Source organism: Pinus tabuliformis, chromosome 6 (genome assembly GCF_031772625.1).
Source record: "Pinus tabuliformis cultivar Carrire ecotype Pingquan chromosome 6, CPIR1, whole genome shotgun sequence".
Lineage (NCBI taxonomy): Eukaryota > Viridiplantae > Streptophyta > Pinopsida > Pinales > Pinaceae > Pinus > Pinus tabuliformis.
In genome coordinates, this window is record NC_142292.1 from 754,874,738 (window position 1) to 754,901,205 (window position 26,468).

Below are 26,468 nucleotides of genomic sequence, written 5' to 3' on the forward strand. Positions count from 1 at the left end.
CAATAAGACTACAAGAATATCATAAGTAATTATCAATATAAGAATTTGTTTTTGCCTTTCTGGTTTTCTAACAACTTTGATAGGGTTTGACTAAGGCAAGAAGGCCGAGTTCTTTGCCTATTTGATTGAGCCTTTTGGAGGTTGATTTCACAGTTGACCAGGACTAGTTTTGTTGCTGTTGACTTTGAAGAAATTTGTAGATTTTACTTGTTGACCAAAGTTGACTTTATGGGCTCATCTTTGATTGGATATTGGATTGGTATTTGGGATAGTCAAGGCCTTGACCTTTGACTCTTTGTTGATGAACTTGAACATTGTATCTCTTTGTTGAACATTTGATGACAATCTAATAGAAGAAGAATTTTGAAAGGATTTTCTCCCATTTGGGGTTTTTCCCTAGTCTTTGACCAAGTCTTGTGTCTCTATTGTTCTTGGTTATCTTCTATAGTTCATTGGTTTACTGTTCTATCTATAATTTCTTATTTTTGTTGGAAGATAGAATTTATTAGATAAAGTGATTGCTAACTGAAGAAGAAGTGTAATAAGTGATTGTGTTAAGCATAGATCACTGGAAAATTAACATTATGAAGACCAAAACTAGTTACATTTCCAACACTCCCTCTTAACTAGGGAGGTACTCAAATTGAGATATTCTCATAAGAAGGGATTTGAATTGATAAGCTTCATCAAGCATCATCATAACCAACATTGTCAATTACTAAATAGAAAGGTCTTGACTGATAAGCTCTATCTGTCCACTAGATCAGAGAACAATGTTGGGAGGCATACATTTGGACACCACCATAGCCTCTCAATTCACATACCCCATCCAGATGTTCACCAAGTATGTTCTTACAGTGCTATTCTAATTTCTTATCTTGGATATCACACATCCTTAAAGAATATTGGTCGTCAAGGCTACTCTTATCTTGGATACCCTATCCTCAAAGAGTATTGGTCCTCGGGACTACTTCATCTTGGATACATTTCCTCAAGAAGTACTGGTCCCAGATGCTTATCCAATCCACCATTCTCCTTACTAGTGCCTTCACTAGGCTTATGACTGTTAGTCCTGGCCATAGTGCATGACAGATGGAGAATATGGTGTCCATCCTCACTTCCTCTCAACCAGGGAGGAACAACCACAAACCTAAGCTTGTCTCAAAAAATACTCAAAAAAGCATCGAATCCATGTTCTTCCATGGAGATCTGTTGTAGCTACTGGGCTCCTATCTGTATTGTTGACACCTAATCCGAAACGGATGGGTGAACTGGACAGTCATCTAGAAGATGAACTGATCCGTTGTATTTATGTATATAAATATGAGTTAGCTAATGAATAAAATATCAGTTTTCTCTCCCGCTCATTCTGGAGTTACCCTGGCCTGACATGGTATCAGAGCACAGGTCCCAGAAATAGTTGTAACTCCTGCTGTTCTGAGAGCTGCTCATACCTGAGCGCTGCTCTCTCCTGAGCGCTGCTCTGCTCTGACATCCTGAGCGATTCCCTGACTGCACTATAAGCGTTGATGCGTTTCTGATTTTGAATTGATATTGAATGCCCTGCGCTCTCTGACTGCCAGAGACTGCGCCCTCTCAGATCATGAGTCATTGATAATGAATGCGCATAAGCGTTGATGCGTTTCACCTGGACTTGAATTCGAAGACTTTGAGCGTTTACCTATCCTGTAACCCTCGTAATCCTCTAGGGTTTGCTCCAACACCTGCTGTGCATCACGCAATTTCCTAGCAAAAACGCGCATTGCAGAATCCTTGGATACAATCTCTTGAAGCTCTGTCACGGCTTCCTCTAAGAGATTCTGGTGCGATTCCAATATGGATAATATTTCTTTCGTCGTTGTCGCCGCGGCTGCCTCCGGAGGAATGCAAGACCCTTGAAGAAATGTGGGAATCGAACCCCGATTTTGGTCCTGTGGTAATATAATTCGTGGAGCTACGTCCTGTCCTGGAGAAATGCTCTGAAAGGGTTTTTATAGCGAATCAAATTCAGTTTGATGTCCCAATGGATTATGCGCCTCCTCGAATGGTAAGACTGCAGTGTGCATTCTGTGTCGACTGTGTTCAAATACCGATGGCATTTTGTAAGTCCTTTTAAAGACCGAGATCCATTAACAAACTCATATATTGAAGAACTTTGATGGTGAATAGCATATATGGTGAATGCATAACGTTTTTTTGGTATTCAATTGAATGGTGATTCGGTTCTGTGGAGAAGTCCTTTCGGACTTGTAGAAAAACAAGTGCGCTTACAGTAATAGATTCCGCTGCTACATAAAATTTCTGAAGTTTTGCAGTGACCTATGTACGCTATGGGGAGATCCGCATAAGATTGTATGTGGCTCGGTAATTGAAGCGGAAATAATCAAAACGTTTTTTTTACCATGCATTCGTTTGGACACAAAGCTGCGGGGATTGTTGGCTTCGAATTACAGTGATAGATATTTTTTTCAAATGTTTTGTGCTTTATTTTGTGATCTGTGCGTGGCCTTTGAGATTGCGGGAATTGGAATATTAATACAGTGAAGTGAAGTGATATAGTGAAGTGATCCTTGCGCATCTTTTCAATTGCATTATATATTGATATATTGAAGTGATATATTAATAGGATGAAGTGATATATTCCATTGCGCTTTTTTCAAAACATAGTAGTATTGCAGTGACGTGTACAATGAAATGCTGATGTTTTTAGCAAATATTAGAGGGATTTGAAGGCTGTAACGTAAGGATTTTTTTTTAGCAGAAGTAATTTTTTACAGAATGCATTCAATCATCTCTATGGTCGGAATAGTTCTCACTGGCAAGGAGAACTATTCTGAATGGTCTCGGATGGTAAAACACACCCTCATCTACAATGAGCTGTGGAAAGGAGTGTGTGTGTGTCGGAGAAGAAGACAAAGACCCTGTGCAGCCTACATCAGATAAAGAACTTGTCATTTGGGAAAACAAGAACAGCAAAGCCTATGCATTGATCGCAGCATCTGTAAATGAGGAAGTAAGTTGTCATATTTCATCCTATTCCACTGCCTTTGAAGCTTTACAAAAGCTGAAAGAACTCTATGATACACATTCTGCACTTGAAGTTGTTCAGCTCATGATTAAACTCTTCACTCTTGAACTGAAAAATAATGATCCTCTTGCTCTTGCATCTGAAATAAAGTCTATAATGCATGATATTAAATCCACTAAGGTTGAGCTGGATATCTCTCTTATTGCCTTTCTCAAAGCACTCTATCCTACCTACTCTAATTATCTCGAGTCTTTACAAGCAAATGGAAATCTTAAAGATATAACCTTTGACTCTCTTGTGAAAAAGTTTGCTGAAAGAGAGAAAGCCTTTGGAAAGAAAACAGTCTCTGAATCTTCTGAAGAGATTGTTTGCCTTGCTCATAAAGAAACGCATCCTGCTCAAGATTCTACAAGAGGAAGAGGTGGACGAAGAGGAAGAGGAAGATACTTCAGAGGCAGGGGGGGCAGACATCCTCAAGCAGAAAAGGCAGATCTGCATTGCATTCGCTGCAAACGAAATGGATCACATGATGCTTCTACATGCAAGCTACCATGGGACAAGGTTGAGCAGAGAAGAAACCAACAGAAAGGTAAAACTGATGACACAGACAAAGGTAAAGCACCTAAATCCGCTCACTATATTGAGGCACAATGTAACATTGGAGTAAATGAAGACTTGTTTAATGCTTCACTTGCTTCTTCGAAAAATGACTGGTTGCTTGATTCAGGAGCAACCTGTCATATGACTCAGGAAAGATTTTTTTGAAGATTTCACTGACAATGTTGATGGAGCAGTATACTTTGCAGATCAGTCAAAAATCAAGCCATCGGGGCTTGGCACAGTCAGGCTTAAACTGCCTGGTCTTCCAGACTTTCTTCTGGACCATGTTCTATATCTCCCACAGCTCAAGAGAAACTTGCTGTCCCTGGTCCACATCCGCCAGCAAGGTCACTCCATTCATATGTTTGATGGAAAACTTGAGGTAAGAAAGGCATCTGACCATTCACTTGTCATGAGGGGTATAGAAGAAGAAAGACTTCTTAAACTGCAAGGAACCTCTGCTCATGCACAACATTTTTCATATATTTCTCATCATGAAGAAGGTACACTTCCATCAAGTTTATTATGGCATGCTAGATTTGGACATTTAAACTATGATAGTCTCCGCTTGTTGAAGAAAAATGGTGTTGCTGGTTTGCCTACAATTCCTAGAAAACATAAGCAATGTGATGCTTGCATTCTAGGAAAGCATAGCAAACAGTCTTTTCATGATTCACATTCAAGAGCACATAGGAAGCTTGAACTCATTCATTCAGATTTATGTGGTCCAATGCCTGTTTCTTCTGCAAATGGAAATAAATATATCATGACATTTATTGATGATTACACCAGAATGTGTTGGGTTTATTTATTGAAGAACAAATCTGATGCTTTTCAAACATTCAAGAATTTTCATAAGTGGATTGAAAATGATGCACAATCTCATATTGGGTCTATTCGCACTGATAATGGAAAAGAATATACATCAAATGAATTTGAACATTATCTTCGCCAACATGGGATTAAACAGCAAACAACTGTACCTTATAATCCCCAACAGAATGGTATAGCAGAAAGAATGAATAGAACAATCTTGAATATGGTACGATCCATGCTTTTCTTCAAAAATGTAAAGACAATGTTTTGGGCTGATGCTGTTCTATGTGCTGCATATATAAAGAATAGATGTCCATCTAGTGCTATAAGAAACAAGACTCCTTATGAATTGTGGTATGGACATGTTCCTTCGGTAAAACATCTCAGGATATTTGGTTCCACCTGTTATGCTTTAATACCAAAGGTACATAGAAACAAACTTGGTGCTAGAAGTCGTAAGTGTATCTTCCTGGGGTATTCAAACACATCTAAAGCATACCGCCTCTATGATGAAGTAAATAAAAAGTTTGTTTTATCTAGAGATGTCATTTTTCTTGAATCATCCAAATCTGACAGTGTTGTTGAGCGGCAACTTGATCGCTTGGATAGATTCACAAAACCGAAATCATTTCAAGAGTTTGATAATCAGATTCCACATCTTGAAGGGGGGATTCCTATATTAGATCAACATGTGGAATCATCTTCTGAAGAACAATCTCCCCTGCATGACACTCCAACAACGGATGATGCTTTAAGTGATGTAATTGATAGAATTGGGAGACTCAATCTTGATTCAGACCCAACTCAATCAACAGAGCAGCCTGGACCATCTTAGAAAGGTCCCCCAAAGTGGCTGACAAAGACACTTGAAAGTGTTCATCTTGATGAAATTGGAAAAACAGGAACCAGAAATACAAACCGACAAGATGGAGGTGATGTAGATAACTCTAATTCACCTGTTGATATGGATGTTACTTATGATTGTGAATTGAACTTGTCTACAGATTTTGAACCAACTTCCTTCAAAGAAGCTGCTTCTCATGATGAATGGAAAGAAGCGATGCAGAAGGAGTATGATGCCCTCATAAAGAATGGCACTTGGAAGCTGGTTGATCCTCCATTTGGAACCAAACCAATTGGCTGCAAGTGGGTCTACAAGAACAAGTACAAAGCTGATGGCTCACTTGACAAGCACAAAGCTAGGCTTGTGGCAAAAGGCTTTGCACAGAAGGAAGGGGTCGATTATGAGGAAACTTTTGCCCCCACAGCAAAATGGGCAACCATCCGGACACTCTTTGCACTAGCTGCTCAGAACGGTTGGAAAGTCCATCAAATGGATGTAAAAACTGCATTCTTGAATGGAGATCTAAAAGAGAATGTTTTTATGTCCCAGCCTGAAGGATTTGCTGTAAAAGGACATGAACACAAAGTATGCAAACTTGTGAAGTCCTTGTATGGCCTCAAACAAGCACCACGAGCCTGGTATGAAAAACTAACTGAGCATCTTCTGAAACTCAACTTCAATCATTTTGATCTTGACGATGCAATTTTATTTGTCAAGAAAGTTGGCAAAACAATTGTATATCTTGTGGTATATGTAGATGATCTTTTAATGACAGGGAACAATGAAAGCTATATTGCATCCATAAAGAAAGAATTAGGAAATTTTTTTGAAATGACTGATTTGGGCTATGTTCATTACTATCTTGGCATTGAAGTAACCCAACATCCAAAGTCCATATTTCTTTCTCAAAAGAAATACATTGGAGATTTGTTAAACAGATTTGGCATGACAGAGTGCAATCCCCTTTCTACTCCAATGGAACAAAACTTGAAGCTCACATCTATTGAAGGAAAGGAATTTGAGGATGCAACAAAGTATAGACAGCTTGTAGGAAGTCTCATCTACCTCACTACTACCAGACCAGACATTTCATTTGCTGTTGGAATCCTCTCCAGGTTTATGCAAAAGCCTTGTGAGGGACATTGGTCTGCTGCAAAAAGAGTTCTAAGGTACTTGAAGGGAACTCAAGACCTTGGAATCAAGTATACACAGGTGGACGACTTCAACTTGATTGGATACTCTGATTCAGACTTCGATGGAGACAAAGAAACTGGGGTATCTACTTCAGGATATGCTATGAGTCTTGGATCAGGAGCTGTCTCCTGGAGATCACGCAAACAATCAGTACCAACAGATTCCACAACAGAAGCAGAATATGTGGCAGCAGCTGAAGCAACGAAAGAAATTGTGTGGCTCAGGAAAATTCTTGAAGATTTGCAGGTAAAACAAATACAATCAACTCCACTCATGATTGATAACACCTCTGCAATAAAGTTGGCCAAGAACCCAAAGTTCCATGATCGTACTAAGCACATCAATACTAAATATCATCTCATCCGACATCATGTTGAGGCCAAAACAATCCATCTCCTTCATTGTTCCACAAACGAGCAAATTGCAGACATCTTCACCAAAGCGCTTGGAAGAGAAAAGCTTGAAAGATTCAGAACGATGCTTGGACTCACCAACATCCCTTCAGATTAAGGGGGGGAATGTTGACACCTAATCCGAAACGGATGGGTGAACTGGACAGTCATCTAGAAGATGAACTGATCCGTTGTATTTATGTATATAAATATGAGTTAGCTAATGAATAAAATATCAGTTTTCTCTCCCGCTCATTCTGGAGTTACCCTGGCCTGACATGTATAACATCATAATGAGCTTTGACCACCTTGGATATTTGTTAACCTTCACGTAGGTTCAACATGTCATCAAGTAGTTCATCAAACATCTTATGGAGCGAATTCTTCACAGTTGATCACACAAGTCTTCACATATTCTTTCTTTGTGACAGGATTCTACTTTCATGATTTTTCCAAGAAATTATATCAACTTCCATTAATCATTGGTAGTATCTCTATCAACATTAATACCTGTCAAACCAATCAATGCAGAACCAATTATAGCTCCCTCTTTCCTGCTGAGAAGGGTGAAATTCTTCTAGATCAGTATCAAAGCCAACATATCATCAAGTGATCAACAAAATGTCTCATGACTTCTTGTATCAATTTGCTATCTTTGTTGTCTTTATAGTGTGCATGCTTCTACTGTATATTCTTCCTGGAAGCCACACCACATCCCAAACATTATCATAGTTGCCAAATCAATTAGAGTGACCTCTAGCCAAGATGTAGAATCTTTCATGTCAATTTCTGTTGCTGAGGTCAACAATACTTTCTTTGTATACAAGTTCTGCTAATGATGTGTTCATCTGCTAAACCAAGGGTAGTGATGTTGTCATAGAAATATTAATCAACCATTAAGGAGAGTCTTGGATTTCCTTCCAACTTTCTATGTGAGATGTGTCTTGACCAAAAATATTATGTTATGCTATTGACTTTCTTCCCATCTATATTTCATGTATCATATTTTTCTTTCAACTCCCTCTGAAGATATGATTCCTTTTTCTAGATGTCTAATGTAGAACCACTTCTAAGATAGGCATACTTCTTCTTTTCATGCTGCAATCCAAATGAATTTTTTATCAATGAACTGCTACTTTGACCTTCTTTGAGGATGGTGCCCAAGAATGATGAGGTTCCTTCGTCCATGCTGCTTCTAAACTATCTTCATACTTTTATACTTCTAGATTGCTACAATGTTGTTTTTTTTCCTACTAGAATAGGCTTTTGTTGCATTCTTTTGATTCTATCATTCAAATGTTGATACTAAAATATCATGTTTGGAGAAACTTGCATAATATCCTTAATGCTGCTATTGGTTTGCTTCTATTGTAAACTCTGTAGTTCTTGCTTGCTGGATGACTGCTTCTAAATCTTCATGATGAAACTAATTGCTTCGATGACTGTAGAATGATTGATGTGTATACAACTTTTGATGATCCAAATTCTTGTATTCTAGCTAACTGGACGATATGATGACTGCTTTCAACTCTATGCAAATGTATGCAATTGCGTGCCTTCTTCTAGAATTCCATGTAGACTCTAGCTCTTCCAATGCTATAAGTTTCTTCAATGACTATATTTTGTGAACCACAAGAATTTCTAAACTGCAACTACTACTCTAGCAAAAATGAAAAACAAACTATTTGCAAACTTGGTATATACCAAATTCATCAATAGTAAAGGTCCTTGTTGTCTTCAACTTTAGGTTTCTTCTCGACTTCCTCTTCTTCTGCAATGTGAGCTCCACTTCTCCCTTTCCTTTTGTTGTTCTTCTTGTTCCTAGGATCCTTGGGACAATCTCTTTTATAATGTCCAAATTCATTGCAACCAAAGCGTTGTACCTTAGACATGTCTCAGTTTCCACGTTGTTGGTTAGTGTTGTTGTATTTATGACGAGGTTCAAATCTTTCAAATCTTCCAATCTTCTTCCTTGATCTAGTAGCAAAAACTTGACCATTTTCATTGTTGTGTTCGGTGTCATCCTTGGCTTTAATCCTTGCTTCTTCTAGAACACATTATTGAAATTTTGATGTTCTATGCTACAACAATCACTTATTACAAAACTTCTTTATGTTGCAATATTAGATGAATGATTTTAGATAGAACATAAATCAAAAGCATAATAAAAGACAACCAAGAACAAAATGAGACAGAGAATTTAGGTCAATTTAGGTCCAATGACTAGGGAAAAACCCACAAGGGGAAACCCAACCAGATTCTTCTTCTATTAGAAATCAATTGTTCAACAGAGTGAGAGATCAAGGGAATGAGTAAGTTCACCCAAATCTGAACAAACTGTAGCATGAAGATCAATGGTAGTAGCAACAGATGCACACACTGGATCAACCTTCCCTTCAACTAAATCAACACTGAAACACTGAAGCAAATAATCAACCTTGGCTAACCAAACCAAGTTTTGCTCTTACTCTCCAAGTCTCTCTCTTACAATCTTCTTCAACTCTAGAGTTCGAATTCTTCTTTCATAATGCACAAATAGTGAGGGGAGAAAGAATGAGGCACATATATATAGGAGGAGCAATGAATCCATGCCATAAAGGAGGAGTAACTCTCTCGCCAAGAGGGAGAGTAACACATGGCCATTTAGGAAATGTAACTCATGCCATTAAGGAGGCATGCATTCCTTTGTAACTTATGCTTTTAAGAGAGAGTGTAACATATGCATTAAAGAGTGTGTAAGAGGAATCTTTTATGACATGCTTTTATTGAGTGTAAGAGAATCTTTTATGACGTCCTTTAATGAGTGTAAGAGCATTAATGAGAGTGTAAGAGGAATATGCCATGCCAATGATGAGTGTAAGAGAACATTATTGAGAGCCATGATTGAGTGACTTGAATTTCTTTTTAATAATAACATAATAGCATCATAAGAATAATAATAATATTAATGATAATATTAAGTTGATATTGAATTATTAGGATTGATTAATGATAAGAAGTGATTTTTCATCAACAATACTTGATTACCAATTGATGCATGGTGATTTACTATTTCTGGAAAGTCATACTTTTAGACTCTCTATTAGAAATTCTATTTTTAGATATTCTATGTTTAGACATTCAATTTTTAAAAATTCACCCCCGAGTTGCCATTTCTTTCAACACTCCCTCTCAACTAGGGAGGAATTTCTTTATGCAACAAAAGATCTCTGCTTCCTTTGCTCATCTCTGCTCTGTATCATCTAAAACAATGATGTCTCACTCTAATGAAGAAGAATCATCACAGGGGAGATTAATCCATCACCCTATATTCACTTGGGGGGATTGCCACTTGCCAACATATGACAAGGATCTTGCACAACCGAGTCTCATCTCTGCTTGGGGGATAACCCATTTGACAAGGATCTCGCACAACCAAGTCACATCTTTGTTGGGAGGGATCCTCTTGTCAACACATGACAAAGATCTTGCACATCCAAGGCTCATCACTGCTTGGGGGGGTCCACTTGTCAACATAGGACAAGGATCTCGCACATCCAAGGCTCATCACTGCTTGGGGGGTCCACTTGTCAACATAGGACAAGGATTTTGCACATCCAAGGCTCATCACTGCTTGGGGGGATCCACTTGTCAACACATGACAAAGATCTCGCACATCCGAGGCTCATCACTGCTTGGGGGGATCCAGTTGTCAACACATGACAAGGATGTCACACATCTAAGACTCATCACCCATGACCACCTTCTTTGGGAAGAGTCACATCCGTTAGTCCAAGCTGTTCTCTGAAAGCCAAGAACTTTCCTTTCGGCAAAGGCTTGGTAAGAATGTCAACAATTTGCCCTGGCCACTGGTCGCTATATGATGGAGTCTTACTGCTCCTCTCTACACCATATCCCAGATATAGTGATATTTGATCTCAATATGCTTGGACTTGTCATGGAACACATTATTTTTTGCAAGTTGAATCCCACTCCTATTGTCATAGTAAATTACTATTGTGTCCAGAACATGCTCAAACATCTCTCTAGAGCTTCCTTAGCCATATTGCTTCACAGCGAGCCATGCTAGCAGCATTGTACTCATCTTGCGCCGTGCTAAGAGCTACAAAATTTTGCTTCTTGCTCATCTAAGATATTGTGGCAAATCCTAAGATGAAGCAGCACCATGATGTGCTTTTTCTATCAATTGAGTAACTAGCCCAATCAACATCTGAGTATCCATGTAGTCTTATGTCACCGACAATATATTTCATCCCCTGATTGATGGTCCCATGCAGCGATCTCAACGCATGCTTTGCAACAATCCAATGTGCATGAGATGGTTTAATCATATATTGGCTTAGAGTATTGACTGCAAAAAAATGTCTGGTTTAGTGTTCACTAAGAACATCAATGCCCCAATCAGTTGTCGATACTCAGAAGGATTTTCCAAATCAGGACCTGCAACTTCACCACATAGCTTCTTGAAGTTCATCTCCATTGGAGTATTCATGGATTTACATTCTGTCATACCAAATCTTTCAAGCAGCTTGACAACATATTTTCCTTGAGAAAGGAAAATCTCACCAAGTTTCTACCATACTTCAAGAATCAGAAAGTAGTGCATCAAATGAAAATCTTTCATTTCAAATTCAGAAGCTAACTCCCTCTTACACTGGAGGATAAGAGGTTCACCACCGGTCATAAATAAATCATCAACATATAATACCAAAATCAAAGGCATACCTTGGACTGTCTTGAAGTAAAGATTTGGATCAACATTACTTCTAGTAAACCAAGTTTCAAACCATAGAGGGCTTTCTTCAGTCTACACACATGAGTTTTCCGGTTATGTACATCAAAGCCTTGTGGTTGCTCCATACATACTTCTTCCTTGAGGTAGTCATGCAGGAAAGTAGTCTTCACATCCTTTTAGTGAAGAGACCATCCTTGCCTAGCAGCTAGAGCCACAATAGATCAGATGGTTGTATAACAGGCAATCTGTGCAAAGATTTCATCATAGTCTATTCCCTCTTTCTGAGAGAAACCTTTGGTCACAAATCTAACTTTTTATTTTTTTCAATACTGCCATCAACACCACGTTTAATTTTATACAACCATTTAAAAGACACAACATATTTACCTTGTGGTCTTGGAACCACTTCCTATACATCGTTATGAATGATAGACTCATATTCTTTAGCCATTGCATCTTTCCACACTTGAGTCTTCACGACTTTTTTCAAAAGTGCATGGTTCAACTTGAATAATGTTCTTGCTCATGGCTACAACATATCCTTGGAATTGGCATGGTTTCTTGCTTTCTTTGAAGGCCCCTCTTGGAGCAGCGTGTTTATCAACATCTTGAAGGGTGTCATGAAGCCACAAAGATCTCCTTCTAGCACATGGAGAAGGATCCAAGGAGTCCATGTGATCCATGGGTTCATCAACAAGATCAGGCTTAGGCTTAGGATCTTCTTGTGCATCCAAGGCATCATCGTGTTTTTAAACATTAGTAGGACAAGGAGTGTCTATGGCTTTTCAAACAACGACATCTTTAAAATGTTATATCTCTGATAAACTCTAGTTCTTTTACCAGGCACATATATTCTGTAAGCTTTAGAATTTTCACAATAACCAACAATCACACCTTTCTTACCTAAAGCTTCCAACTTGTTACTCTTTTCCTTTGGCACATGAAAGTAGAGAAGGCAGTCAAAGATCCTCAAGTGCCAATTTTGTTTTGGGTTATATGGTACTGTGGTCTCTTAATTGATTCCAGTTTCCTTGTAGAAGTCTTGAGCTCTTGTTCTCTTCATGTCTGCTCAAGTCATGGGATGGCTCGACATCTTCATCAAATGTACCTCTTGATCCCAAAACAAGAGCAAGAGCAATAGTAGCAAAGTAAATAAACATAATGAAGGTATACCCGGTGATGAGGCAGGTCTTTCTTTTCTTTCTTTCTTTTGTAGATGTGAGAGAGGCTCCTTCATTATCCTTGCACCAACTTCCACTTGGAGTTTACTGTTCCTACACTATTCTGCACCTTAATGATCTTCAATATATGTTTTTTTTGATTGCATCCTTATTAAGAAGTTAGTGAAAGAATCATTCAAATACTCATGCAGGGAAGAATAACCAATGATCTATAAAAACAAGAGCAGTGACACAAAGAAACCAGTGTTGATAATATCGGTATTGGGAAAATATCGGCGAGGGTCCAGAAAATATCTTATCGGCAATATCGGCGAAAATATCGGCAAAATATCGGCAAATATCGGCAAGCATAAAAAATATTTTTTTCCAAATTTTTAAATATAGCCGATATTTTCAAAATATCGCGATATTTTGCCGATATTTTCCGATATTTGCCGATATTTTGAAAATATCGCGATATTATCAAAACAGAAAATATAGCGATATTTTCTCGGCGATATATCGTTTTGCCGAAAATATCGCGATATTTTCGAATATCGCCGATATATCGCCGATATTATCAACAGTGAAAGAAACAACATAAGACTTGAAAATATATATATATTTTTAATGGGGATGGAAGGAAGCTTTTAGCTCCCTCTTGATCTATCCTCTATGGGTTACCACTATCCACAAGTCATATGTCATTGGCAAAATAAATCAGTGTTGCGAACATCTTGATAACATCCCGATTTTATTCAAAATCACGATTTTTTGGCTTAGCTGATGTTTGCCGATTTTTAAAGATATTTTTATGGTATCTTAATTTTGTCGATGTTTGCCGATTTTTACTGATATTTTCCTGATTTTTACGATTTTTATTTTATTTTCCGGATCCTTGCCGATTTTATCCCGATGTCGATGTTCGCAACATGGAAATAAATGCATCTTCTGAAACACCACTTGGCAAACTCCATCATGATCCACTCTAATCTCAGGTATTTCAGAAACCATCTTTCTCACATGAGTAATGCTTAATAGTGAAGATTAGTGAACTTTTGGTGCCATAGTTTATATTGATGATTACATATCATGAATCAATGCATGGATAGGTTTTCCATTGATTTTATAAAGATTTTCAAATCTTGATCCTAGAGTGAAGACATGTAATAATAATTATACATATTGAATTCATTCCCTGCAACGATATTAGTTATAGTCCATTTTTGTTCGCTGCAAAAGAGGTTAGTTTAGAAAATTATCATTCCATCTTTTGCAAAAGTCATGATTCTTACCTACAACCACTATTATTAGTCAACTCTAATATCAAAATTACCAAAACCCATAAGATTATGACATTTCTCATATAACATGAGAGAGTCAAAATCTCCCTATCTTCAACATTCAATTTCTATCAGTGATTCTTTCATAACCTTGTATGCATTATACTTCAACATTCAATTTCTATCAGTGATTCTTTCATAACCTTATATGCATTATACTTATTTTCAAGACAACACTTTCTTGCACACACATAAACAAAAGTAAAACTATTCCTTACTTTTGCATGCATCAACAAATACCAAAACCACAACTATTAAACACACGCAATACCTTAATTACAATCTGCAAAATTACTATCATATCTTGGGTTCCAAAAGATTGCAAATCATCTTTTGGTAGATAGGTGTATGATGTACACAATTTGTCTAGAATTTGCATGCAAGGGGTGTTTTTGGTGATCAATGCACCCTTGACAGAGTCAGAAAAGAGAGTCTGGGTTACAATGATTTTTTATTACATCTGTTAATTCTTTCCTATGGCGGTGTTAGATGTTGAGGAACACCTGATGACAGACATGCTTTTATGTTCTGCAAAATGTCAGGTACTGTCAAAATTCATACCTGTATTGCAATGTGAGGGTCATCATGCTTTGATTTTCAGTCAGTGGACAACAATGCTTGATATTCTTGAATGGGCATGTGGACACGATTGGCATTACTTAAAGATGATTTGATCACAGTACTCAACTCTTAGAGCGACAATGGTATGACTTCATGAGAGTGAGTTATAGATGGGCAAGGAATATAGAGAGTCGAGAAGAGGGTTTTGAACAAAAGTGAGTTACAAATTTGAATGTTGAGCAGATGAGCGGGCATGAGAATGGTGAGAGTTCTCAGGTCAAGGGCCAGAAAATCATGGCTCTGATACTGTCAAGCAGGGTAGGAAGCACTTTATCTGATATCACTGTTGGACACATGAAAATGGGGAATAAATTTTGGTAAGCTTGTGATGCTATTTCTCATTAATATGATGCACATAAATACATTATCTTATGACCTTTGGATTCATCTTCCAAGAGGTCTCGTAGGCTGTCGATGGCTTTTCATATTCGTGTTAGTCAATTTATATGTATAAATTATTAAATTTTGTTAAATTTTATTATCAATATGGGGTATGTAAGCTTGTGAGATGCAGAAATTGCATATGCAGATCAGATCATTTGTGGTGTGATCTACATACACTATTCTAGTGATGCTAGTGAAATGAAATAAATCAAACTAAAGACAAATACATGATTGAATAATATCTTACTATATCCACAAGAGTTGCAAATCAGGCTGTAGTTAAGTGTTTGATTTTCAATTTCTGAACCTTTCTACGACAGTACTCTGTTTTGGTATATTTCAGAATTTAGTTCAATGAGTGGATATTGAAATGAAATCTATTGTATGAAATAACTGGAATTAAAGACAAATTAATCATTTAATTATACCTTACTTAATCCATCAGTGTTGTAAATTGGGTGGTAGTTAAGGGTTCAATCTTCAAGGTATGAACCTTTCTACAACATTACTTTGTTTTGGTATATTTCATAATATAATTCTGTGAAACTAACCATGGAAATGAAACATGCCACACTTCATAAATCCAATGGCAAGCTAATTTAATCTTGGCAATGATCATATATTTGTCCGGATCATGATTTTCCATGAACTATTGCTCCTGTTGTTAGCAAGCTTTGATAGAAAGAAACACACTACACTTGCATCAATTTAAAAACTATGAAATGAGATTGCATAAAATAGATAAGAGAATATAAAATGAAATAAAAGGTCACCATGTGCTATTTGGAGTGAGCTCAATCTTCGAAGAACAAGGCAGTAACCTACTCTATAACATTGTAAACTAAATCAGGGCATACTATTAATCTAAATAATTACAAACTATGTGAAGAGAAATACTAAGAACTTTTATTCTATTCCTTCCTTCATAATCTGGACATACGCTTCAAGAGTCCCCCTCTTGAAATGAAGGAGGCACTCTTATTTATACATAAACTTGCTTTAAAAATATGATAAACAATAATTAATTCAGATGCACAAATCTCTCATGTGGTTACTGTTGAAATATGTAACTAGGTTCGGTCTTCATAATGACATATGTAATCATGATTTTATGTGTTTAATGAAAAGAGAAATAAGTTTATTATCGTTATTTTTGAGGCATGAGTTTCATGCTCAAGGAAATTTATTTTATAGGTCAAGCACCCATTGAGTGCTTCTAGGTTTGTCATAAAGTCAATTGAGTCATTGTCATGTATTAAAGACCCATTTGGGCATGTAAAAAAAAATTTATTGAGTCAAAATAAAGTAGAACCTTAAAGATAGCAATTCGTACCCCTCAAAAGCCTATATCTAAGGACCTCGACCTCATTGTTAGGATATTCCGACACATAGGAAATAGTTAAGTATAACTTGGTCTAGTATAGAATTAGGTAAAGTGTGTTTTTTTACTATGTACATTTTGTAACTTACAATCTGACAGTCACGATATGTAGTGATCTGACGGTTCATTCTCTCCTCGGTATTACCGACACTTGATCCGTGGCTTAACACCCGATTGGTCCATGATCTCTATTTAAAGAGCATGGAGGGTCATTTGTAGGTTAACCGTTCATGAGAGAAGCTTATGTAAAATTTCATTCTTTTATTAATAAATTGCCTGAAGTGGCCGCGTTGGCTCAGGCCGTGGACTGTTTCCCTCTTTAAGGGTTTTAACCACGTCAAAATATTGGTGTATTGATCTGTGATCTGTGTGTGAGCGGTGCCCTTTGGTGTTATGTCTGAGGAACTTACCCTGTAAATTCCTACATTGTATCGGAGCAGCTAAAAGAATACTTCCTTATGTTCAAGGTACAGTTCAGTTTAGGATTCATTACAGTGCCGAAGCAGCTCCTCTATTGGTTGGTTTCATTGATTCCGATTGGGCTGGTGACCCTGATGATCGGAAGTCTACTGCAGGTTATGTGTTCACTCTTGGTTCAGGACCTATTACATGGGCTTGCAAGAAACAAGGTGCCATTTCTCTTTCTTCAGCATAAGCAGAGTATCGTGGTGCCGTAGAAGCTAGTAAGGAAGCTTTGTGGCTTCGTCAGATCCTGTCAGAGTTTGGCTTTCAGCAGCAACATCCGACTACACTTTGGTGTGATAATCAAAGTGCCATTCAACTATGCAAAGATCCAGTCCAACATTAGCGTAGCAAACACATTGAACTGCACATGCACTTCATCAGAAAGCTCATTCACGACCATGTTCTTGAAGTGCAATATTGTTCAGATGATCAAGTTGCAGACATCTTTACAAAGGCTCTCACAGAGGCGAAGTTCACTAAACTTCGATTTATGGTTGGAGTTCAGGAAGTTGTCACTAAGGGGGGATAGGCTCTAGTGCTTCTTTCCTTCTCCTATTGTGTCATATTTGTAAATCCTTCAATCCTATCCCAAGTTGTACTTAAGGGGGGATGTTAGGATATTCCGACACATAGGAAATAGTTAAGTATAACTTGGTCTAGTATAGAGTTAGGTAAAGTGTGTTTCTTTACTATGTACATTTTGTAACTTAAAATCCGACGGTCACGATATGTAGTGATCCGACGGTTCATTCTTTCCTCAGTATTACCGACACTTGATCCGTGGCTTAACACCCGATTGGTCCATGATCTCTATTTAAAGAGCATGGAGGGTCATTTGTAGGTTAACCGTTCATGAGAGAAGCTCATGTAAAATTTCATTCTTTTATTAATAAATTGCCTGAAGTGGCCGCGTTGGCTCAGGCCGTGGACTGTTTCCCTCTTTGAGGGTTTAACCACGTCAAAATACTGGTGTATTGATCTGTGATCTGTGTGTGAGCGGTGTCCTTTGGTGTTTTGTCTGAGGAACTTACCCTGTAAATTCCTACTCATTTGGATACACTCTCAAGAAAGTTCGATCTCCTTAAGATAGAAGCTGGAAAAGGACGAAGAAGGAGAAGAAGAACAAGTTCAAAGTTTTTTGGGCCTCTCTCTTTCTCCCTTTTGTTGGGGTTTCTACAGTTACTGGGCAAGACGAAATTCTGAAGCTGCTAGGTCGAAGTCGCTGGAAGGTCGAAGTTTATTGCTGGAAGTTGTTCAAGAAGGAAAGTTGGCTTAGTCTTAGAGGGACTTGGTCAAGGGTCACAGGTCTTGGAATTTGCTAATTGAAGTACAAGTCTGCTTAAAGATAGCAATTCGTACCCCTCAAAAGCCTATAATATCTAATAAGAAGGAACTCGACCTCATTTGGATACATTCTCAAGAAAGTTTGATCTCCTCAAGATAGAAGATGGAAAAGGACGAAGAAGGAGAAGAAGAACAGGTTCAAAGTTTTTTGGGCCTCTCTCTTTCTCTCGTTTGTTAGGGTTTCTATAGTTACTGGGCAAGTCGAAATTTTGAAGCTACATTGAAGCTGTAAAGATGCAAGGTTGACACTGTGAAGCTGCTTCTAGCTCGAAGTTCGAAGTTGCTGACGTTGCATCAAGTTCGAAGTTGTAGAAATTGTCGTTGGGGTTGAAGTTGTTGGAAGGTCGATTGCAGGACGCTGTTCAAGAAGGAAAGTTGACTTGGTCTTGGAGGGTCTTGGTCAAGGGTCATAGGTCTTGGAATTCGTCAATTGAAGTTCTATAAGAAGAGAAGAATTCTGGTGGGTTTTCCTCTTAGTTAGAGAGGTTTTGGCCTTGGCTGATCGCCTATATCTTGTGTCCTAGGACCTATTTGTTGATTTGGGGTAGTATCAGATGTGCTCTAGCCATGAAAATTGGTGGAGAGGCTAAAGCGCATGAGATCTCCAAGACCCAGAGATGGTTTGGGCAGATTCTAACTGGTTTGGGAGATATTAAAATAATTAATATTTTTAATGGAGTTCCTAAGTCTAAACTTAGGAAAAATAAAATATTAATGGGTATTAATATAAAGCTGGGTTAGAAGGTTCCAAAAGTCATGGATCAAGCCAAATCTAATCTTAGCCGTTGATTAGAGATTTAGTTTCGGCCGTTGATGGACCAACGAGAAAAGTATAAGAGGAGGCATGAGGGTCAGTTGGAGAACACACCAGAGTGATCAGTCATTCATTTTGCTAGAGCGGGGTTGCTAAGCAAAGTTGAATCAGTGATCAACAACGAGGGGTAGTGAATACAAGGCAGAGAGGCAGAGACAGTACTGAGACTAGTGCAGAAGTAGAGAGAGCGAGAGTAGCAACTAGTCCAGGCTCCGCAGAGCCCAACAGAGATAGCGCAGAGGCCAGAGGGACTGCGTCATCCACGCAGACGCTGTTGGAGTGACACAAAGGGTCCCAGAGGCTGCACAATGCCTTAGAGGGCTGTCGTAGAGGGTCTTGGGATTGACACAGGTCAGCAGGCGGCTGAGGCAGAGGCTAAAAGGGCCAACGCTGAGCTTCAGTTGTGCTGGAGAGGGTTTCGTGGGACATGTTTTCTGAATACCTGTTTTCGAATATAGAGGTATTGCTGCCGTGTATTTTTCTCTGTCGGGTGAGTCGATTAGGCACCCAGTTGTACTAAGATAAATTGCATAATAATATAACCCTTTGAATAGCTGCACCGGTTTTCCCTCATTGTGTTTTTCCGGGAACATTGGTCCAAAAATAGCGGTGTCACTTGTGTGCTTTTTTTCTTTCAGTTAATGACCTGTAGATGTTGATAATGTACTTATGTTTATTTTCAGTATTTACATGGTAAATAAATTGTTAAGTAATTAAACAAGTAGGAGAAATAAACTAGATAGTATAGGAAGAATTTCTAATGGGTTAGACTTAGAAATTCCAACATACTATCAGAGCGTGGTTGCAGATAACAAGATAACTAAAGGCATCAGCCGAGCAGAGCATTTGCAACATATTTAACTGTCCCGAGTGACAAAGTTGATCCTTGCAAAAGGCGACAGAGGAAGGAGCAACGCAGAGGGACTCCGTCATCATTCTGAGCCAGAGAAAGGCAGCATAGAGGCTAAGGGAGGCAGAATCAGGCTCACGCAGAGCCACACATAGGCTAGGAGGGCTGACACAGTTGACTGGGGGAGCTGATTTGCAGGGGCCGCGATTGCGCATAGCCAAGTGGCTCAATCCTTCAGTTGCTAGGGCATAGGAGGCTGTGGGTAATTTGCGGAGCGAAGCTGGTGGGGTATTGTGGTTAGAACAGTACCTAACAGGGCAAGACCAAGGGGGAGCGAGTTGTTGCGGAGGCAGATTTCTATCCAAGGAATCCAGATCAGTGGTGTAGTTGCATAGATGATCGGAGTGGGGCAACTTGACGTTGGCAGAGGGATTTCCAAAAGGGAAATCGAGACTTAGAGGGAGTCAAATCGAGAACTTCCAGACGGGAAGTTGAGAGACTCGGCAGGAGTTGAACAGAGGACTTCTAGGAGGGAAGTAGAAAGACTCGGAGGAGTCGAAAGAAGAGCAGCGAGATGGCCGTGAATGGGCTGAGAGATCAGGATAGGCTGGATGGAGCGTCCAACTTTGTGGTTTGGAAGGCCAAGATCTTGTCCATTCTAGATAGACATCGCCTCAAGGGCTTCGTCTCGAGAGTGATAGCTATTCCAGTTGAGCCGGTAGCTAATGAAAGGTACAAGGAGGCAATGGCCAAGGCTAAGTGCATCATCCTTGATGGGGTCAAGGATCATGTGGTACCACATATTGTCGAGAAGGAAATGACAAAGGAGATGTGGGATGCCTTGAAGACATTGTACCAACATACTTCCGTGCAGAGGAAGATGCTCCTGGAGAATCAGCTAAGCGCATACCAGATGCAGAAGGGAGATAAAATAGATGTCTTCCTCGGTTGATTGAAGGATCCGTGACCAACTAACTTCCATAGGGGCCATGCCGGATGAGGAATTGATGGTGAGGATCGCACTGAACGCAGTTTTCGAGGATTGGAGGGTATTTGTCCAGAGCATACTGGGCAGGACGAGTCTTCAAGATTGGGAAGAACTGTGGGCGGTTCTTCATAAAGAAGAGATCAGACGGCTGACTAAGGTGGGGAGTAGCGGAAAAGGGGTCAGGATCAAGGAGGAGGAAGAAGAGGATGCGGCTCTAGTATCTGTAGGAAAGCAAGAGAAGAGGAAGAAGAAGGACCTCTCCAAGGTCAAATGCTTCCATTGTGGGGAACTGGGTCATTTTGCGAACCAGTGTCTTAGGAAGAAGAGTAAGGGACAGGCTTCATACTTGAAGGCAACACTTGCAAAGGCGGAGAAAGAAGTCGAGGAGGAGGATGATTGTGCCATGAGTGCTCATGTGTCACTTGAGAAGAAGTGGGGAGACATCGAGCTGTATTCAGGAGGACTACAAGCGATGAGGGGCAGGATTCTTGAGGTACCCAACCTCTTGGATTACACCATGCTACGGGAGCCCTGAAGAGGAGTAGCAGGACTGGCGGATGTCGGTAGAGATGGATGCGGATGAAGCGACAGAGAGTGCTATAGTGCAAGAGTCCCCGAACAACGCGAGGCTAGCAGGCTACAACAGTGCTAGAGGCACGAGAGTGTTGCAACAGTGTAGGATGGCACAAAGAGGTGTGCAATAGTGCGAGATGCAGGGAGTTGTTGTAGCAGCGCAAAGGTCAGTAGAGGGAGCACTTAGCGACAGAGGGAGCTTCAACATCGAGAGTGTTTCTAGCCTGATAGGGATGTCAGAAGTTGGGTGGATCAGTTATTTACTTCTTAGTAACTGAGTTGCAGTGCTGTAGCACGATGCAGCATGCTGAGAGGGGATGCAGTGCTGGGAGGATGGACCAGCAGCATCATGGATGCAGAGGGAGCTGTCGTACGGATGCAGTAGTGGCAGTGGCAGGGCCATGGGCAGCAGTATAGGATGCATTAGTGCAGAGGACGTTGGGCGGGGAGGCCTAGCATCAGCACAGGGACCGATGTCGGATAAATTGGGTGATGCTCACTGTGGAGTATTACTAGAGCACAGTCCTTGCTAAGAGGGAGTGTTGATTTGGGGTAGCATCGGATGTGCTCTAGCCATGAAAATTGGTGGAGAGGCTAAAGCACATGAGATCTCCAAGACCCATAAATGGTTTGGGCAGATTCTAACTAGTTTGGGAGATATTAAAGTAATCAATATTTTTAATAGAGTTTCTAAGTCTAAACTTAGGAAAAATAAAATATTAATGGGTAATAATATAAAACTGGGTTAGAAGGTTCTAAAAGTCATGGATCAAGCCAAATTTAGTCCTAGCTGTTGATTAGAGATTTAATCTCGGCCTTTGATGGACCAACGAGAAAAGTATAAGAGGAGGCTTGAGGGTTAGTTGGAGAATGCACCATAGTGATCAATCATTCATTTTGCTAGAGCGGTGTTGTTAAGAAAAGTTTAATAAGTGATCAGTAGTGAGGGGCAGTGAGTACGAGGCAGAGAGGCAGAGACAGTACTGAGAGGCCATTGCAGAAGCAGAGAGAGCGAGAGCAACAACCAGTCCAGGCTACGCAGAGCCCAACAGAGACATCACAGAGGCCAAAGGGACTGCGTCATCCACGCAGAGGTTGTTGGAGTGACGCAGAGGGTCCCAGAGGTTGCGCAGTGCCTTAAAGGGCTGACGTAGAGGGTCCTGGGGTTGACGCACGTCAGCAGGAGGTTGACGTGGAGGCTAGAAGGGCTAGTGCTGAGCTTCAGTTGTGCCGGAGAGGGTTTCCTGGGATAAGTTTTCTGAATACATGTTTTTGAATATAGAGGTATTGCTGCCGTGTATTTTTCTCTGTCGGGTGAGCCGGTTAGGCACCTAGTTGTACTCAGATACATTGCATAATAATATAACCCTTTGAATAGCTGCACCGGTTTTCCCGCATTGGGTTTTTCCGAGGACATTGGTTCAAAAATAGCGGTGTCACTTGTGTGCTTGTTTTTGTTTCAGTTGATGATTTGTAGATGTTGATACTGTACTTGTATTTATTTTCAGTATTTACATGGTAAATAACTTGTTAAGTAATTAAACAAGTAGGAGAAATAAACGAGATAGTATAGGAAGAATTTCAACACTATTGTCTCATTGTTCTTTATGATTTGGTAGTTGTTTGATGATAGAGAACACTAATATAATAATAAAGGAAAGAAGAAGTTAATCAAGTAAAGTAAAAATACATCACAAGCAGTTATCAGAGTAAGAGAAATCACCTACACTTGCTGCCCCTTAGATTTCTCAATAGTTACAACCTTTTACTAATAAGTAGAAACTAAAAATCAACTATAAATAATTAAAAGATCTTTGCTAATACTTCAAAACTGATCTTGTCTATGCTCCAAGATTCTTTTCACATCTAAGATGTTTGATGATGATCCAAATCCATGACAAATCTTCAATGGTTGAAGATGAAATTCGAATTTAAGACTAGGTGGTAAAAATGTGCATTGTAGGAATCTCCAAATATAATTGTAATCATCTCCAAACTCATTCAACTTTCAAGGATAAGTGAAAACATGTTATTTTTCTAAGATTTAATCATAATATTATTTAAAATACTGAAATAAGTGCATTGGAAAATATGGAGCCTAATTTTGCATATAAATATTAAAATGGTCTTAATACAGGTTTATGGACAAGTAGAAAATGATCAAAAGTCAAGGAAAAGTTTGGTGAAAGGATGTGAAATAATGATAGTTTTGAGTAATCAACAATTTTCTTCAGACTCTTCACATTCTTTTTCAAGGAAATAATACAATTTACCATAATCTCTAGGGATTATCTTTCCAACATAAAGAATGGTTGTTGAAAGACAAACTAAACCTAATGCCTTGGCCTTTTCAATTTGGAGAAGGCTTCACAGTGTCCTTCATCTCCTAGATGCGGTGATCAACAAAAGTCCCTTTCACCTTGGCATTGGTTAGGCCAATGTTGAGATTTGGCAAGTTTAGATGCAACTGATATTTTGCATAGACGGGTTCCTCCGCAAATGTAGTTTCATAGATGGACCTTCGAGCTCTTAGTGCCTTCCATTGCTCTTATAATCTATTTCACACATAAGGCCTAGGCTTGAGTATGTGTTATGGTAATTCCCAGACTCCCCAGTCTTTGGGAGTGCAACAAAGATTCTAGTTAACTTGATGGAAGCCCTTGCCTGCCTTAATATTTGCTTAGATAAAGCTCCAAAGAGACTTTTCAAGCTACTAATATTGGTAATGTTAGATGAAACCCAAGGGGAGGAATAATAAGCATGGGTGGTTGCCAGAATCCTAGTATAGATTTGGAACTTAATGCTTAGGGCCATATGCTTGCTTAGCCATTTCTCAATTTCCTTTTCCACTCATTGCATAACCATCTCCCAAAGATCCTTGGGCAAAGCCTGAAAGGCACAAAGAATACATGGATACTTAAAATCTGGGTTGTTGGATGCAGGTCTTGGGGATTGACTTTGTAGCATTGGGTCTTGTTCCATTGGTTTCAGGATCTTAAAGTTGGATGATTTGGAACCATTCCATTGTGCTATTCATAGATCCCTATTCTTCTGAAGGGAGCAAGAATCATCTGCAAAATGCTCATTAACAAGCTGCCCGCTTCCCCTTACAAGGAGGAGGATACCTCTAATTAGGCCCTGGTCTACTTGACGAGATATTACATAGTCCAAAGGTCCAGCTGCGATGATGTAGAGCATTGGAGATAATGGGTACCCTTGTCAGATGGACCTGAAAAACCCCGCTTCTTCTGATATGCATTTGTTAACAGTAAATACAATCACATAGGCAAGCCTAAGCCTCTAAGTAAAAGGTTTTGTTAACATATTAAAGATTTACCCAGAGAACTTTGTTTTCTGTGCTCTGATATTGGTCATTGCGTTGAAAGTTGAAACTGCAATATATAATTTTCTTGCTATTGGACTGCAGTGTAGTGATAATGGAGGGTGATCCAATGCCGGGAGCAGTTATTGGCCGAATGTCATTTCAAAACTTCAATCCTTCTATTGATGTAAGAAAATGGTCACACTCTATGGCCAGCATTTAAATTTGTTATTTGTTTCTCCCTGTTTTTATCCCCATTTCAAATAAACTCATCGTTCTAGCAGCAGAATCAGAGATGAATTTAAGCTGTTGGAATATTGCTTTTTCAGAAACTGAATGATGAAGTTGAGGACATTGACAAAAAACGTAGCATATCCACTACAAGCATTGCAGATCGAAACAGAATGAACACTGACAGGCACGTAATTGTTTTGCTCTTGTTCTGCAGTGGTTTTCAGTCTTCTGGAAAGAACTATGCAAAGCTCATAGAGATGCATATCTGTGGAGGAAGAAGTGTTTTTAGTGGAAGAATCATAAAGTGTTCATCCTTTCTGTTTTTTGTCCTTTTAAGTAGATTAAAGTTTAAAAATTTAAATTGATGATTATTTGTCCTGTTTGTCCTTTTTGTTTCATGTTGAAATGTTGCTTTTTCAGAAGCTGAAAGATTTACTGTCTGCCGTTGAATCTTATGGATTCTCACCTGATAAAATTGTTTCAAATGGTGTTCTATCAGAGACAATGAGGTGTCACATAATGGGAGTGATGACGTCAACAAGAACCAAGAAAATGATGATTCAGATCTTCAGAGTAAGAAATTAAAAGTTGAGGCAGATGTGCAAAGTTCATATTGGTCTCCAACAAATTCTCTAAGACGTAATTTAAGTCAGTCATCTTCAGTTGAAGGAAGAAAGACCAGTCAACAGGAATGTCACAAATTGGATTGGAAAAATTTAAGGCCACCAGCAGGGCGCAAAAGGTGATTTTGATGTGTTCCGTTGAAGTGAGTTTGAATGATGATGCTTTTGATATTATCTTGAACTCAACGAGTCATGCTAACTGCATTCCCAGGTTCATCTGCTAAAGTAATATATTAAGCAAATAAAAATGGGGAGATATTTTGAATAATTAAAGTGAATTAAAAGTAAATTTCTTCTATCAAGGTCATTCATATTATGATCGGCTCTGGAAGAATGGCGATTCAGAAATCTTCAGAATCATAATATGTTTTTGACAATAACTGAGAAAATGAAGATTCAGAAGATCTTCAGAATCATAATATGATTTTGACAATAACTGAGAAAATGAAGATTCAAAAGATAGCCAAGCATGATTAGAGAGTGAAGTGTAAACTTGGTTTTAATACATAATAATTTGAAAGTTCAATTACACACTGATTGTGATTGATTAAATTGCAAGTTTTTCAAAATAAGGGTATTGTTAAGCTTAATAAAATTTAGTTTACAAAAGGAATATTGTGAATAAGTGAAAAAATAATTTTTATATAATTTGTTTGGTGATGATCATGGCACACGAAAGTTTCAACCTTTAATTTACTTCTTTTTTTCCGAGGAAAAATTGTAATTTTTATATAATTTGTTTGGTGATGATCATGGC

The 26,468-nt window shown here is 38.9% G+C and overlaps 1 protein-coding gene across 2 annotated transcripts in view; it reads left to right on the top strand.

The window, feature by feature from the left end:
* Window positions 1-26,242, top strand: part of LOC149260931 (uncharacterized) — a 98,967-nt gene extending 72,725 nt beyond the window's left edge. The window contains exons 1-4 of one of the 2 annotated variants that reach the window (XM_089380913.1): window positions 13,662-13,767; window positions 24,960-25,041; window positions 25,184-25,272; window positions 25,588-26,242. In XM_089380913.1, the coding sequence (XP_089237039.1) occupies window positions 13,712-13,767; window positions 24,960-25,041; window positions 25,184-25,272; window positions 25,588-25,834 (474 nt within the window). In that variant the 5' untranslated portion in view covers window positions 13,662-13,711 and the 3' untranslated portion in view covers window positions 25,835-26,242. Of the gene's footprint in view, window positions 1-13,661; window positions 13,768-24,959; window positions 25,042-25,183; window positions 25,273-25,587 lie in introns of those variants that run through there. The other variant, XM_089380910.1, reaches the window with a different exon arrangement.
* Window positions 26,243-26,468: the final 226 nt, after the last annotated feature.